Raw genomic sequence first — 16,003 nt, 5'->3', positions numbered from 1 at the left:
AGCATTCAAGAGATGAGGAAACGGGGAGGGGGCATTGCACACACACACACACACACACACACACACACACACACAAGGCTCCGGAGTCTGAATCTGACTGGGCCTTTCAGGGGGAACGAGGAGGCAGGAGAAGCGATGGATAGAAACAAGAACCAAGGAGACAGAGACAGCATAGAAGTAAGGAGACGTTTCCTGGCAGTGAGAACGAATAATCATTGGAACAGCTTGCTACCAGAAGTTGTGTGGGCTCCAAGATTGGAGGCTTTTAAGAAGAGCCTGAGCAGCCATTTGTCTGAAATGGTCGAGAGTCTCCTGCTTGGGCAGGAGGTTGGACTAGAAGACCTCCAAGGTCCCTTCTAGCTTCTCTTCTCTTCTCCTCTCCTCATTCTATTCTATTCTATTCTATTCTATTCTATTCTATCCAATCCTATTCCTATTCCTATTCCTATTCCTATTCCTATTCCTATTCCTATTCCTTTTCCTTTTCCTATTCTATCCTACCCTATCCTATCCTTGATTGATTGATTGATTGATTGATTGAACAAAATGTATATGGCCGCCCAACTCTCTTTCAGTGACTCTAGGCAGCTTACACAAATAAAAAAACTTCAATATAAAACAATAAATAGCAATAAATGATGTCCTGCCCTATGGACAGGCTGGCGTTTTGATCTCCCCACGCCAAATAGCACCAATCCATGCCATCGGATGAGATCCAGCCCTGGCAGGAAGCCTCCGCTCTCCATGGGCCAGGGAGATCAAAATGGCATCTCTGGCTGGGGAATTCTGGGAGTTGAAGTCCACAGGCCTCCAAGGTTGGACACCCCTGCTTTTCCCTTAAGGGGCTGAGACGGTGAGTGTTTCTCCCTGATGACAGGAGGTGTGGAACGCCCCCAGGACGCCACCCCCGAGCGTGCGGCGGCTGCTGCTGCTTGCAAAGGGGTTAGGGTGTGTGTGTGTGACTTGCAAGCCATCCAAGGAGGATTTGCCCTTCCTCGACTCTCTGCGTGGGTGGAAAGCTCCATGATTTATTTAACATTTTGAGTTCCACCGTCCCAGCCCCAAAATCAATACCTGGGGATGCTTGGGGCAGCTGCATCAATCAGCCAGCTGTAATTGCAGCTGTAATTGCAGCAGCTTTGATCCGGCTCCTGGATTCAGTCCTTGGAAGGGCTTCCAGATGCTTTGGGGAGAGCAAGGCTCCATCCACCCCAAGGAGACGTCTTCCTGCGTGAAAATGTCTTTGGGCTGCGTGTTACTTCCTCAGAGGAGGATTTCACGGCACACCCTTTAGTAGCAGTTCTGAAGAGGGGGAGCCGGTTCCACACTCTTAGGATTTAAGGTGCAACTGAGCTGCCCATTTGAAGGGCCAGGAGACTCTTCCCCAAATGGCTTCGAATCGCAAAAGAATGTTGACCCCTTGAATAGATATAAAATCTTCCCTTGCAAGGCGAGGCGTTGTGGGGCTCCCCTCCATTCTCAAAGTTTCCTACACCCGGCATGTCTGAGTCTTCCTCCAGGCATCCCACAATATTTACATCAAAATGTATCCAAATGTCAGAGTTGGAAGGGACCCAGAAGGTCCTCTAGTCCAACCCCCTGCTCAGGCAGGAGACCTTACACCTTTTTTGACAAATGGCAGTCCAGTCTCTTCTTGGAAGCCTCCAGGGATGAAGCTCCCACAACTTCCGAAGGCAACTTCCGTTCCACGGGTTGATTGCTCTCCCTGTCAGAAAGTTCCTCCTTATTTCTAGGTTGAATCTCCCTCCTTCATCAGTTTCCATCCATTCTTCCTTCTCTGGCCTTTGGGGGCTTTGGAAAATAGCTTGACCCCTTTCTCCTCTCTGTGGCAGCCCCTTCCTCAAGTATTGGAAGTCTGCTATCCTGTCTCCCCTGGTCCTTCTCTTCACTGGACTAAAAGTAAAGGTTCCCCTCCCACATCTGTGCTGGTCGTTCCTGACTCTAGGGGGTGATGCTCATCTCCGTTTCAAACCCGAAGAGCCAGCATTGTCCGAAGACGTCTCCGTGGTCATGTGGCCGGCATGACTCAATGCCAAAGGCGCACAGAACGCTGTTCCCTCCCCACCAAAGGTGGTTCCTATTCTTCTACTTGCATTTTTTACGTTCTTTCAAACTGCTAGGTTGGCAGAAGCTGGGACAAGTCACGGGAGCTCACTCCCTTATGCGGCGTTGGGGATTCGAACCGCTGAACTGCCGACCTCTCTGATCGACAAGCTCAGCGTCTTAGCCACTGAGCCACCACGTCCCTAGACTAGCCGTGTCCAATTTCTGCAACTGTTCATCGTATGTTTTAGCCTCCAGTCCCCTAGTCCTCTTTGTTTCTCTTCTCTGCACTTTTTCCAGAGTCTCAACCTCTTTTTTATATCAGTGTGACCCAAACCGGATGCCATATTCCGAGTCCTTTTGCAGAAGTTCCAGGAAGTTTTTATAAAGTGGCACTTATTAATTGCTGATTCCTTCCACCTAATAGATCCATAATAGATCCTCTGTTTTGTAATAACAACAGTGCAGGTGATTATTGGCACTTAATTACCGGTTTCATGAAACCAGTGAAGGCCGTTTCTCTCCTCCCCAGGCAGCCAAAGTTCTGAAAGCATCTGCTGAAAAGCTGGTGGCTGCAATTGCAAGCGGTTTCTCTCGCCCTTCCTCCGCCCTATGGACTGAAGTTGGATATTGCTTCATTGCAGAAAAACCTAACTCTGGATGGAGGCCCCGAGCAAATCTCAAAATGGCAAAATAATAAAAATAAAATTACAATCAGTACCCAAACCACAGTTCTTTTTTTTAAAAAAATATTTGCAGGTGTGTAAAACATCTGCAGACTTGCTCGCAGCCACCAGTATATTTGAGGGGTCAGGAAGAGAAAGGGGGGGAGGTAAGAAAGAAGCCCAAACTCATGATTGCTGATCTCCTGCCCCACCCAAGAAGAAAAGCGCAATGGGAGATCCAGAGCTTGCTACTTCTGTTCTGGTTCCTTTTGCTGACACAAGTTTTATTTCTTGCTTGGAAAAAGATGGAGGGGAGAGAAAAAACGATGGAAAGTGGACTCTCTTGCCAAAATCTGCAGGGTGGGGGGATCCTAGCTGGAAGTGGCCCAGCTGCAGCCCCCTCCCAGGCCTGGAGAGGGGTGAGGAAACGGGGCTGCCTCTGAGGGAAGGCTACTGTCAGGGTCCCAAATAGCACCCAAAAGTAAATCAGAGTCCGAGGCAAAGGATTCCTCAAAGTTCCAATTGATGAAGAGAGCCATGTTGGCACATCTGGGAAAACCTGAATCTGAAAGCTTCCCAGTCCCCCCCCCCAGTTGAAAGTTCAGGATCTTGCATCCCCCCACCCACAAGTCCATCCCATGGTCCAATCTCCCACTGCCATGCTGGCAGCTTCCCCCCATCCAGTTATGGCCTGGTGCAGAGACAAAAGATGACCTTGGGTTTCTAGAAAGAATTTTGTTATGGCTACCTATCATCTAACTCTGCACAATCCCATCTTCCCATTTCCCCACCATAGAAAAAGGCATAGCAAAGTAATAGGAAGTCTGGCAGGCCAAAGACCCAAAAGGAAAGACAGAGGTGACATTTAAGCTTCTTAATTGGGGTGAATCTCTTTATGTACTAAGACAGGAGAATCTTGGGGGGAATCGCGGGGTCCCTGGTGCTCTATGAGCTTGGTTAGTTTCTTGCAGGTGTTTCAGGACCCAGCTAGGTAACGTCTTCAGTGCTAGAGGGGAGTGGGTCAGAGGAGGAGGAAGAGGACAGATATGAGCATTTGGGGCCGTCTCAGCTTGGCAGGTTTTTTGCAGGTGTTTCATTACCCAACTAGGTAACGTCTTCAGTGGTAGAAGGGAGGGGTTGTGGAGAGGAGGAAGAGGAGGATTGCAGGGTCCTTAATGTTGTTTTGTTGCAATGTTTCATGATCCAAGTGGCATTGATGAGGTCCCTTGAATGAGACCCAGACCACCCGGTTCAAAGAGCATCCAAGGCCCCTCAGAGCCTCTAGGTTTCCCCTCTAAGGGGTCTGAAGCCCCCCCCCCCACTCTAAAAGGATGGGGAGGGAGTCTTATGCAACCCACCCCCTTTCTGACTCAACCGGCTGGTTACGCAATCGGCAACTCCTTCCTTCCAGTCGCAGAGAGTGGTACCCAAGCCTGCCCTGGTCTCCATGGTTACCAGCATCCGCACCCCCCCCCATCTTCCTCTTCCACTTCTGTTTTCTTTTAACAATGGCCTCCTGCACTTGGGGAGGCCTGTTCTGTTTTCCACTGGATTCAGGAGGTGCCCCAGACGGGGGACGGGGGTGGCAGAGGCAACGGGCAGCCCTATTGCCAGCGCTGAATTCTCTTCCGTGGCACCTCCCACGAAATCCCACCAGGGGTGGCACCGGCTGGAGGGATCAAAGGTTAGACTTGCGGTTGGCTTTGAAAGGCTGAAGGGGTCAGAAGAAATACCACGTTTTTCAGACTATAAAATGCACCAAGATTTTGAAGAGGTAAATTAAAAAGGTTTTGCATTCTGCAGGCCTCCCAAACCCTCTCCACGCCTTGTTTTTTTGTGAAAAATAGGGCACGCAGGGAGTTTGAGAGGCCTGCAAAGTGCTCCTGGGGGCTGGGCTGGGGAAGCAAAAATGAGCAAAAAAATGACCCATTTTTTTGCAAAAAAACCCCAGAGCATGCATAGGCCCTGGGGAGGCTATTGGGAAGCGTGTAGAGTGCTCCTGGGGGCCGGGTGGGGGGCAAAAACAGCCCCAAATGCTGAATTCAGTGTATAAGATGCATCCAGATTTTCACCCTCTTTTTTGGGAGAAAAAGATGAGTCTTATACTCCGAAAAATACAGTGTTTCCATCTGGTCCAGTTCCAAGGCAGGAGAAAGGCACTGGAGACAAAATGGAGGCCGATTGGGAAGAGGGTCCATTTATGGATGAAGCAGAAGCACATGGAGTTGAGAGTGGGGAGTCCATTTATACCCTTCTCTTGGGCTTTGCACTTGAGCTTCCTGTTCCTGTGCAAGAACATGGTCTTCTACTGGCTGTTGTCAGACTCTCCTGGCTGTACAGATCCTAAGAGTTTGTCTGAGCTAAGCTTGGTTGAAGTTTGGCTGATGCAACGAAGGTGCTTGCTGGGCAATTCCTATTTTGGCTGAGGGCTAATCCTACCTTTGTTGGGTGAGGGCATTTGCTTATGAATAGAGCTAGCCTTCTCTTTATTTCTCAAGTGCTGACACCTGCTGGAGGCTATTAAGGAAGGTGGGGGCTGCTTCCCAAGAGCATGTTTCTCCCTTTCTCACCCAGGGAAATATAATATTCTGCCTTTTCAATATTTCTCAACATGTTTCATTCTTCTCGGAGAGGAGTGGGTTCTGAGGGATGGAAGGGCAGCAGCCTCTGGATGGAGGGAAGCCCCAGCCCCTCTGGGTGGCCTCACCAGGGCCTTCCAAAGAGGCATCAACACTTCAGGCCTTGGTTCCCCCCTTCTGGCTGGGGAGATGCCCCTTCCATGCCCCGCGGCCTCCACAGCCCCAGAGAGGTGGGAGAAGCTATCAGCTGCCCGGCTGCTCTTGAGCGAGTCAAAGATAAGCTTTTAGGCTACTTCCGTGGTTCAAGAGGTCTAGGAACTTGCAGGAACCTGCTTGCCTCCTTCTGTGATAGTCCCTGGAAGGAGGATTTGAACGCCTTCCCTCCCTCAAGGCCCCTCTCTCACACACCCCTGAGCCTCCCTGGCTGACTTGGAGACGGGAAGGAGCAAGGAGGGGCCCCACTTGTTGGAGCGCATGTCTCCAAAGGACTACAGTTCCCATCTGCTTCTATGAGCCCCAACAGGGCCCATCCCCGTTCGATCCCCTCTGCCCCCGTCCTGGCGCTTTTTCAAGGCTTCATCCTGTTGACATAGAAACCGGCTCTGGGTTTCTGATCTTTTTCACAGCGTTGCATCCATCGGTTGCAATCTGCCACTCTCACCAAACAGCTGCCTCTTTCTCACCTGAACACGCAGGGCGCGAAACAGATGCCCGCGGGCGAGTAAGAGCCAGACCAACCACAGGGAGTCCCTCCCTTCTACATCTCGGAGGAAGGGGGCTGGGGGGGCAGCCGCTCCCTGGGAATTGAGGGGGGGGCTCGGAGGTTTGTGCCCTTGGAGACACCTGAGGTGTGGGTCCCCGCCCCCGGGTCTGGAAGAGCCTGTTGCCCATCACCTCAGTTGATCCTATGCCCACAGGGATGCTGCAATGGTCATAAGTGTGGGAAATGGTCATAGGTCACTTTGTTCAGTGCCGTTGTAACTTCGAATGGTCCCTAAACAAACGGTTGTAAGCCGAGGACTGCCTGGACCCTGTTCCTTTTTTTCCAAAGAGCCCTCTTGTCTCTCCTCTCTTGCCTTGCTGGCGCTTCCTCCTGCGGGCAACAATTAGGTTAACGGCCTGCTAATTAAACCAGGAGCTTCCAGGACGGCTGTAGGCAGCCCTTGGAGGCTCGGCAGGGAGGGGGGCTCAGCTGGCCTGACTTACAGATTAGTCTTATGTTGAAAGGGACCTTGGAGGTCATCTAGTCCAACTCAAGCAGGAGACCCTACCCCATTTCTGACAGATGGCAGTCCAGTCTCTTCTTGAAAGCCTCCAGGGATGAAGCTCCCACAACTTTTGAAGGCAACTTCTGTTCCATGGGTTGATGGTTCTCCCTGTCAGGAAATTCCTCCTTGTTTCTAGGTTGAATCTCTCCAGTTTCCATCCATGATTCCTTCTCTGGCCTTCAGGTGCTTTGGAAAATAGCTTGACCCCTTTCTCCTCTCTGTGTCAGCATCTCAAATATTGGAAGGCTGATATCCTGTCTCCCTGGTCCTTCTCTTCCCTGGACTAGCCAGGCCCAGTCCCTGCAACCGTCCATCGTATGTTTTAGCCTCCAGGCCTTTAATCATCTTACTTGCTCTTTTTCTAGAGTTTCAACATCATTTTTGTAATGTGGTGACCAAACCTGGATGCAGGATTCCAGGCGTGGCCTTACTCAGGCTTTACAAAGGGGTGCTAAGACTCCAGTGAGGCGATTGGGACTGACTGATGGATGGATGGTTTGCAATCCGTTGGCAAAGATCTCCTGGTTATCTTAACTCTGGGACAAATTCTGTGATTGAAGCAGGAGAACTGGGAGTGGATTTGAAGGGAAAATCCGGAAGTCCATCCTGGGGCTGGGGGTGTCCTCGGGGGCTTCTTGGCATCCAGCAGAAGCTCCATGCTGATGACTCCCCCTCTGAGGGCCCAGCCTGGGTACGGGCCCACCCGTGTCCCCAGGGGCATTGTGACAGAAGTCGTGTCCCCCACCTGGCAGAAAGAGAGGCTCCCCCTCCCCCTCTCCTCAAACTCCACCTTCGTGCTGCTGGAGACAGGAAGCCTCAGTTGGAAAGGGTCAGGATGAAGTAGGGGACTGCTGGGGGGAGGCTCCAGCAGCCCCCCTCTTCTCCACCCACTCCATGCCCAATTCCCTCAGGCCACAGTCTCAGTGTTTTTAGATTTAAAAAGGGGCAGGAGAGGGGAGGAGATGAAAAGGGGAGGGAGGGAGAGAAAGAAAATTGAGAGAACGAAAGAAAGAAAGAAGAAAGAAAGAAAGAAAGAAAGAAAGGAGAAAGAGAGGGAGGGAGGGGGCAAATGGAGAGAGAGAGAAAAAGAGAGAAAGAAAAAAGTCAGAGAGAATGGAGAGAGAGAGAGAGAGAGAAGGAAAGGGAGAGAGAGAGAAAGAAAGACAGAAAGAAAGAAAGAAAGAAAGAAAGAAAGAAAGAAAGAAAGAAAGAAAGAAAGAAAGGAGAAAGAGAGGGGAGTTAATGGAAGAGACAGAGAGAAAGAAAAAAGTCAGAGAGAGAGAGAGAGAAAGAATGGAGAGAGAGAGAGAGAGAGAGAAAGAAAAAGTAAGAGGAAGAGAGGAAGAGAGAGAGGTCCATATGCCAAGATATCGCCTTCTTTCTGAGTTGAGTCATTTTGGAGACCCAAAAGTCATTCAGACCTCTGGGAGGGGTCTCTCTTTTACCTCACTCACTGCCCCTCTGAGCATTTTGTAGATACAACTTGTCCTCAATTTACATCCATTCGTTTAGTGACTGTTTGAAGTTAAAACCGCACTAGAAAAAGAGACTTATGTCCGCTTTACCCAACTAGGTAACATCCTCAGTGCCAGAAAGGTTGGAGGAGGAAGAGGGGGAGGGGGGAGGGGGAGGAGGGGGGAGGAAGACTGTGGGGCCCTTGGTGCTTCTCTATCCTGATTGTTTTCTTGCAGATCTTTCATTATCCTTCCCCGAAGCCTCTTCCTTCTCTCCACCAGCCACCCCTTCTAGCCATAAACAACTGGGGAGCACCAAGGACCCCCCCCCAGTCCCGCCTCCCTTGCCGGCCCTTCTGTCTGCCTGGTACAAAGGGCCCCGCCAGGGCCCTTGTGGGTCTCCTCCTGACAAAGGCCTGCCTGGCCCCTTCTTTCCCCAGGAGCCCCGGAGCCGCCATGTTGACCAGCATCGCTGAAGGGCTCCTCTGCTGCCTGCTGGGCAAGGCGCCGAACGTGGTGGGGCCCCTGGAGCCCGTGGAGTCCGGTGACGGCTACAGCTTTGTGGAGGTGAAGCCCGGGCGGGTCCTGCGGGTGAAGCACGTGGCCCCCACCCGGCCCCCCGGCACGGAGGAAGAGCCCCCGCAGACGGGCTCTGTCCGCTTCAAGCGCCGCATCGCCCTCTACCGCAATGGCCAACTGGTCATTGAGAACCTGGCCCAGGCGGGGCAGCCGGAGGGCCCGCAAAAGGGCCCCCAGGAGGCCTCGGAGGCCTCGGAGGTCAACCCGGCCACGGGGACCCCCCCGGCCCTCAAACGCCGCCGGCCGAAGCCTAAGCGGGTGGTGCACATCGACTGCGCCCAGCACATCGGCAGCTGCAAGGGCAGCCACCGGGACCTGGTCCTCTTCTTCATCCACGGCGTGGGCGGCTCCTCCGACATCTGGAAGGAGCAGCTGGACTTCTTCACCCAGCTGGGCTACGAGGTGGTGGCCCCTGACCTGGCTGGCCACGGGGCCAGCTCCGCCCCGCAGATCGCGGCCGCCTACACCTTCTACGCCCTGGCCGAAGACCTGCGCAGCCTCTTCAAGCGCTACGGCAAGAAAAGGAACATCCTGATCGGACACTCCTACGGGTGAGGGGGGAAGGGGGCCGGGGGAGGGTCTCCTGGGGGTCTCCTGCAGGCGGAGGGTCCTTGACTTACAGCCAGAGCCAGAATTGACATCACTAAGCAAGGCGATGAAGTGCCTTGCCTCTGATTGCCCAGTGGGCTTCTTTTGCTGCGGTCGCTAAACTGCAAATCACCCCAGTTGTTAAGCGATTCTGGCTTCCCCCATTGATTTTGCTCATCAGAAGGTTGCAAAGGGGCCTCCCGGGACCCTGCAACAGCGTCCCAATTTTAACCACGTGACTGGGGGGGGGGGGGCATTGCATTGGCCATACATGTGGAAAAATGTCCCGTTGTAATCTCGAACGGTCACTAACTGAACTGCTGTAGGTGGAGGACTCCCTGCATAGAGTGTCTCTGAACATGGAGGATCTCTGCTTCCCTACGAGGGACGGAGAGCCCCCCCCCTTTGCGGTGTCTCATTGCCCCCCCCCCGCCGCGTGTCCCCTGTCTCAGGGTCTCCTTCTGCACCTTCCTGGCGCACGAATACCCGGAGCTTGTGCACAAAGTGATCATGGTGAACGGAGGGGGCCCCACCGCCCTGGAGCCCAGCCTCTGCTCCATCTTCAACATGCCCCCCTGCCTCCTGCGCTGCCTCTCGCCCTGCCTGGCCTGGAGCTTCCTCAAGTGAGCCTCGGGGGGGGACGGACACACGGGGAGCCTCCCCTGGCACGACTGGGCTGCCCACCGGGCCTCTGGGGCTGCCCTGGTGGTGGTGGGGGAAAGCAGCCCTCCTTCCCCGGCCCCCCACTTGCCCTGCCTGGCCTGGAGCATCTGCAAGAGAGCCTCTGGGGGGAGGGGGGATAGGGGGAAAGGTCTCCCCATGGGCCACGATGACTCCCCTGGCATCTTCCCCCCCCCCGACCCTCCCGGGCTCTGCCTGTCTGTTTGGGGGCTCCGGCTGCCTTGCACAACCCTCTCCTCCTGGGGGCACTGCTTCTCCCCCCTCCCCCGCCCACCACGCTGACCCATGCCCTTCCCCCCGGCAGAGCCGGCTTTGCCCGCCAGGGTGCCAAGGAGAAGCAGCTGCTGAAGGAGGGCAACGCCTTCAACGTCTCCCCCTTCGTCCTGAGGGCCATGATGAGCGGGCAGTACTGGCCGGAGGGGGATGAGGTCTACCACGCTGAGCTGACCGTGCCCGTCTTGCTGGTGCATGGCATGCACGACAGGTTTGTGCCCGTGGAGGAGGACCAGCGCATGGCAGAGGTACGGCTCCCCCCACTCCCTCCCTTTGGCCCTCAGGGGGTCCCGATGGATTTCCCCCAGGATTCTCAAGGGGGAGGGTCTCCTTTGGTGCCCCGGGGGGCTGCTCGGTTGAGGTGCCCAGGAAGGGGGGGCCCAAATGCAGCAAGATTGGCTGGGCGAAAGTCAGGGGGGGGCCTAGGAGAGAGGGCGGGGCTTGCAAAGAAGCCGGATGGCACCCACATTTGCCCAGTCACCAGAAGGCACGGGGGGGGGGGGTGAGTGCCGTTTTGGTGGAGGCGGAGTCTGTCCAGTCGGCACACTCTCTGTGGGAAGCACAACGCCCCCCCAATCTCTCCCCCCCCAATCAAGGTCTCACTGGAGGGAGGGAGGGAGGGAGGGAGGGAGGGGGGCAGATTGCCAGCTTGGTCACGACTTCCAGTTGTGGGTCAGAAAAGCTGCATCGGCTCAGACCTGTAGAGGGGCCACACACACAGCTGGAGGGCTACTGAAGCCCCCCACCCACCCAAGGGCCAGCCAGGGCACGGCCACCCGTGACCCCCCATCCCACCCTTTTCGCCCCCCCCCCAGATCCTGCTGCTGGCCTTCCTGAAGGTGATAGATGAAGGCAGCCACATGGTGATGCTGGAGTGTCCAGAGACGGTCAACACCCTCCTGCACGAGTTCCTCCTCTGGGAGCCTGAGCCCCTCCCCTCTGAAGAGGGCCCCCCGGCGGGGAAGAAGTAGTCGGCGGATGGGGGTCCATCCTGAGGGTCCCGGGGCCACACTCCTGTGGCTGCCCCAAGGAGAGCTCCTTACGGCGGAGGCCGAGCGTTGTCACGGATGGGGGAGACGGGGCTTTGTCTCCCTGCTTGGGGGGGCCGGTGGGGGCCCGTAGCCGGCATGCGGGGACCCCTTGAACCAAAGGACGGTGGGAAGCAGAAGTTCGTCCAGGAACAATCAGCACCCCAAAACTTTGGCCAGAGGACAGGCAGGGCTGCTTTGCTCCTTGCAGGAGGATGATGGGCTCTGGAGTCTTCGCAAAGGGATGCTGGGACTTCGTTCCTGATGCCTCGACTGGGACAAGGGAGGGGCCCCTCGGAGCGAGCATGGGGGGGATGGAAAGGGGCCCAGGTGGACCTCTGACGTCTTCTGCCCCACCGCAGCTGCGTCTGAAGAGGCTCCGGGAATTTGCAGGCTGAATTCTCCCCCGCTGCTGGTGGGAGAGAAGGACGTGGGGCCGAAGCCCCCCCAGGTAGCTCCGCCCCCTGCCTAGTTGTCTTGTCAAAACCTTCAAGGACTGGGGGCTGCAACCCCGAGAACGCTGGCCGTGAATGTGGTTGGAGCCCACCAGAGGAGGGAGAGGCCGTCGCCCCCTCCCCACGTCGCTTCTTTCCAACCTAGGAGATGCTGGAGTTCTAGCCCAAGAGGGGGGTCCAGATCCCAGCCACCCCATCCCCCCCCCCACACGTGCCCCCTCCCCTGCGGTGTTTGTAAATAAACTTTGCAAAACTGTATCTAACACGCATCCCCCAAGAGGGTAAACTGTGCCAGCTCTCAGCTTCGGAGCTTGGAGGGGTGGCAGCCGGGCACCAGCAGGAGAGTTTGGTGCCATTTGGGGGTTCCTTCCCTCCCCCCCCCCAATCTCTGCTTCCACCTCGGCCTCCTCCCGGGAGTCAGGAGGCTGGGAATTTCACATGTGGGGGGGGCTTGGAGAACTTCCCCTTTGGGCAGAAATGCAACTGCCAGTTCCCCAACTTCCGACCACAACTGAACCCAGAATATTTGTTTGCTAAGTGAGACGGGGGAGTTCCTCCCCATTTTACAAAGTTCCTGAAGTTGTTAAGTTAGTAACACCGTTATTAAGCAAACCTGGCTTCTGACTGTCAGAAGGTCGCAAAAGGGGGGGGAATCAGCTGACCCTGGGAGGCTGCAACCGTCACAAGTCCCTGCCAGGTGCCAAACATCCCAATTTCTATCACGTGACAACCCCCCCCAGGAGGATGCAACGGCCGTGGGAAAAACGGTCCCTCTCACTTGCTCTTTTCAGTGGCATTCTGGCTCCCAGCAGTCATTCAACAAGGAGTCGTAAGTCAAGGAAGCCCTGATTCAGACCCCCCCCCCCCCCCCCCCGGCACCCAGGTTGTTTTCCGAAGGGATTCCGTGGGAGAAATTCAGAGAGTCTCCCTGGAAAGGCCCTGGTTTAATTTGGGGACTCCCCCCCCCTCGGCCAGGAGCTGCTGCCAGCTGGGGGCCGGTTCAATCCAGAAGGAGCAGAGCCCCCACCCAGCATCAAATCAGGCCCCCATTAGGGTCTCCTTGGAGCCGAGCCATCCTAAGGTTTGGCCAAAAATGGCCCTGTGCGCATACAACCCCCTCCCCCCTCCTGCCTGGCTGATCATCACCCCCCTCCGCAAGTCATCCCCCCCCCCCTTGGCAATCTTTGTCCTCAGACCGGGCTGCTTTCATGTTTTGCCAGGGATTAGGGTTTTTTTAGATGGCTTTGTGAGATGGCAGCCTGGGCATTTAGTTGGGCATCAGACAACCCAGGAAATGGGGGGCTCCAACTGAGGGTCAGCCAAGGGGGATTGCTGGTAAGAGAGCCCCCACCTCATTTTTCCCCTGGACCTCAAAGACAGTTTTAGGTACAAAGGAGCATCTGTGCCACCTCCGTGCCAGCCAGTGCCCGCTTGCCCGTCTGCCTCAGGAAGGGCTGAGCTGTTCCCCTTACACCAGTTTCCTCTGCCCCCCACAAAAAAGGATGAAGAAAGCCCCCCTTCTTCTTTCCCCAATTTTATTCAAAGGATTAAAATACAAAAGAAAAAAAAATTAAGGCATAACAAAGTTAGAGGAGAACATTTAAAAAAAAATGAACTGCAAACACGAAAGACAAAAAAAACCAACCCTACCCTCTTTTCTCTTCCGGTTGGAACATTGGCAAACATTACAATAACAACGTCAGGGTCCCAAATAGCCTCCAAAAGGAAACCGGAGTCCGAGGCAGAGGATTCCTCAAGAGTCCCCATTGATGAAGAGAGCCAGGCTGGCACCTCTGGGAAAACCCGAATCTGGAAGCTTCCCGGTTCCCCCCCCCCCCCAGTTGAAAGTTCAGGATCTTTCCCCCCACCCCCACAAGCCCAGCTGGAGAATTCTGGGAGTTGAAGTCCACAAATCTTGAAGTGCCCTGCTCTAATTCCTCGGAGGAAAGTGGGGACTCCCGGATGGAGCCACGTGGACCCAGCACATGCGCACTGATGGGACGTAGGTATCTTCCCGCCTGCAGCTCCCTGGCATTCCCTTCCCTGACCCGTTACTTGGTCCGTTGAGGAAAACGGGGCCCAAAATAATAATTCTGAACTGTTTGGGGAGCAAAGTTTCATTGCTCCCAGCAGGAGAAAATGCTGGATCAGGTTTCAAGGAGAAACTGGAGCTGTTAAGGGTGGGTATTTCCCAACCTCTGCAGCTTTAAGAGGGAGGGGCTTCGGCTCCCAGAACTCCCCACGCTGGCTGGAATTCTGGGAACTGAAGTCCATCCCTCTTAAAGCTGCGGAGTTGAGAAACGGTGCGCCAGTTACACACGTACATACACACCCACACGCACACCTTTCCCTGCAAAAGCGTGTTCAAATTCCAGCTCTGACGGGCAGCCGGACTTGGGAAGGGCTCGAACCCACTTCTTCAAGGAGAATCATCCGTTTGGGATCGTCAGCAGGGACTTTTTGATGGCTGCCCAATTCAACCTCCTTCCCTGGGAAGAAGCCCCCCCCCCCGGTCTGCCCCCGTCCTAAATAAAGGGCCTGGTGTGTCCTGGAGAGGTGGGCTTCCTTCTCTTTGGAGTTCACCCGTCGAGACTGACTGGCTGAGGGACACCAGGTGGTGCCTTCTCCCCAGGGGTGAAATCTATTTTTTTTTTGGTGCTGGTTCTGTGGGCGTGGCTTGGCGGGGGTGTCATGTGACTGGGTAGGCGTGGCTATGTAGTCCTGTGACTGAGGGATCAAAAGACAGAAACTCACTTTAACAATGTTCTGCTGGAGCAGGGTTGGACTACTAGATGGACAAGAAGCAATGGGTGGAAACTAATCAAGGAGAGAAGCAACTTAGAACTGAGGAGAAACTTCCTGACAGTTAGAACAATTAATCAGTGGAACAGAAGTTGCCTCGTGAATGCCCCAACACTGGAAGTCTTTAAGAAGATGTTAGATAGCCATCTGTCTGGAACGTTGTAGGGTTTCCTGCCTAGGCAGGGGGTTGGACTAGAAGACCTCCAAGGTCCCTTCCAACTCTGCTATTGTATTGTATTGTATAGATGACCTCCAGGTCCCTTCCAGTCCTGGATTATCCTCTGAAGCTGCGTCCAGTGCCAGATTTGTCACCCTCCCTTCCTCTCCTTTTTCTCTTTCTCCCTCCCTCTCTTCCTTTCTCTCTTTCTTCTTTCTCTCTCTCTCTTCCTTCCTTCCTTCCTTCTTTCTTTCTTTCTTTTTCAGGGAAGCCTGCTGGGAGCAAAAACCACCACCCCACCCCCGCATTTCTGGAGAACCTGTAGAAAAAAAAATGCTTAAAAAGTTTTTTAAAAACTTCCGAAGATCAGCTGTGCAATGTGCGTTCGCCGGAACAGTTTTTCCCCCTTTTCTTAGTATTTTTTACTACTAGTTCTGCGAACCAGTAGCAGTTTTTACTACCAGTTCCGGTGAAGCAACGCGAACTGGTAGCATTTTCCCACTGCTTCTCCCCCTTGCAGGGAGATTTTCTGTGCCTGGGATCAGGTTGGCTCTGAACTGGTCATTCCCCTGGAGACACTCCCCCCCCCCCAAAGGATGCTGGCTTGGCCATCTCCGTGACTGCCCCCTTCCCCACTGCCCATCCAATGGGGCAGCCCCAAGGACCCAACTGGCAGCCAGCCATTAAAGCTGGCCAGGTGACCTGGTCCGGAAGATATTGAGGAAGGAAGGAAGGAAGGAAGGAAGGAAGGAAGGAAGGAAGGAAGGAGAGAAAAGAAGGGAAGGAGGAAGGAAGGAGATAAGGGGAGGAGGGGAGGAAGGAAGGAAGGAGCAGAGAAAAGAAAGGAAGGAGGAAGGAAGGAGAGAAAAGGGAAGGAGGAAGGAAGGAAGGAAGGAAGGAAGGAGAGAAAAGGGAAGGAGGAAAGAGATAAGGAAGGGAGGAAAGGAGGAGAGAAAAGGGAAGGAGTAAGGAGAGAAAAGAAGGGAAGGAGGAAGGAAATAAGGGAGGGAGGGAAGGAGGAAGGAAGGAAGGAGAGAAAAGAAGGGAAGGAGGAAGGAAATAAGGGAGGGAAGGAGGAAGGAAGGAGGAGAGAAAAGAAGGGAAGGAGGAAGGAGATAAGGAAGGGAGGGAAGGAGAGAAGGGAGGAAGGAAGGAGAGAAAAGAAGGGAAGGAGGAAGGAAATGAGGGAGGGAAGGAGGAGAGAAAAGAAGGGAAGGAGGGAGGAAGGAGATTAGGGAGGGAAGGAGGAAGGAGGGAAAAGAAGGGAATGGAGCTCTATTGGAGCCATCTCCCCCCCCTCCCATCCCAGGAAGCCTGGCTGGGGAATTCTGGGAGTTGAAGTCCACAAGTCTTAAAAAGTTCCCAAGACACCCCTGAACTAAACGGGCGCAGAACAGTTGCAGGGTTTGG

General features: G+C 54.4%; 1 protein-coding gene across 3 annotated transcripts in view; it reads left to right on the top strand.

Annotated features, from left to right (window-relative positions):
* ABHD8 (abhydrolase domain containing 8) overlaps positions 1-11,875 on the top strand; it is a 15,955-nt gene extending 4,080 nt beyond the window's left edge. For all 3 annotated transcript variants that reach the window (XM_081938439.1, XM_081938440.1, XM_081938441.1), the window contains exons 2-5: positions 8,471-9,160; positions 9,650-9,820; positions 10,183-10,399; positions 10,967-11,875. In XM_081938439.1, the coding sequence (XP_081794565.1) occupies positions 8,487-9,160; positions 9,650-9,820; positions 10,183-10,399; positions 10,967-11,122 (1,218 nt within the window). In that variant the 5' untranslated portion in view covers positions 8,471-8,486 and the 3' untranslated portion in view covers positions 11,123-11,875. The remainder of the gene's footprint in view (positions 1-8,470; positions 9,161-9,649; positions 9,821-10,182; positions 10,400-10,966) is intronic.
* Positions 11,876-16,003: the final 4,128 nt, after the last annotated feature.

This window comes from Natrix helvetica, assembly GCF_964273705.1.
Source record: "Natrix helvetica genome assembly, chromosome: 1".
NCBI lineage: Eukaryota > Metazoa > Chordata > Lepidosauria > Squamata > Natricidae > Natrix > Natrix helvetica.
Note: the sequence above shows the minus strand (reverse complement) of the source record. Positions and strands in the feature narration are given on the sequence as shown.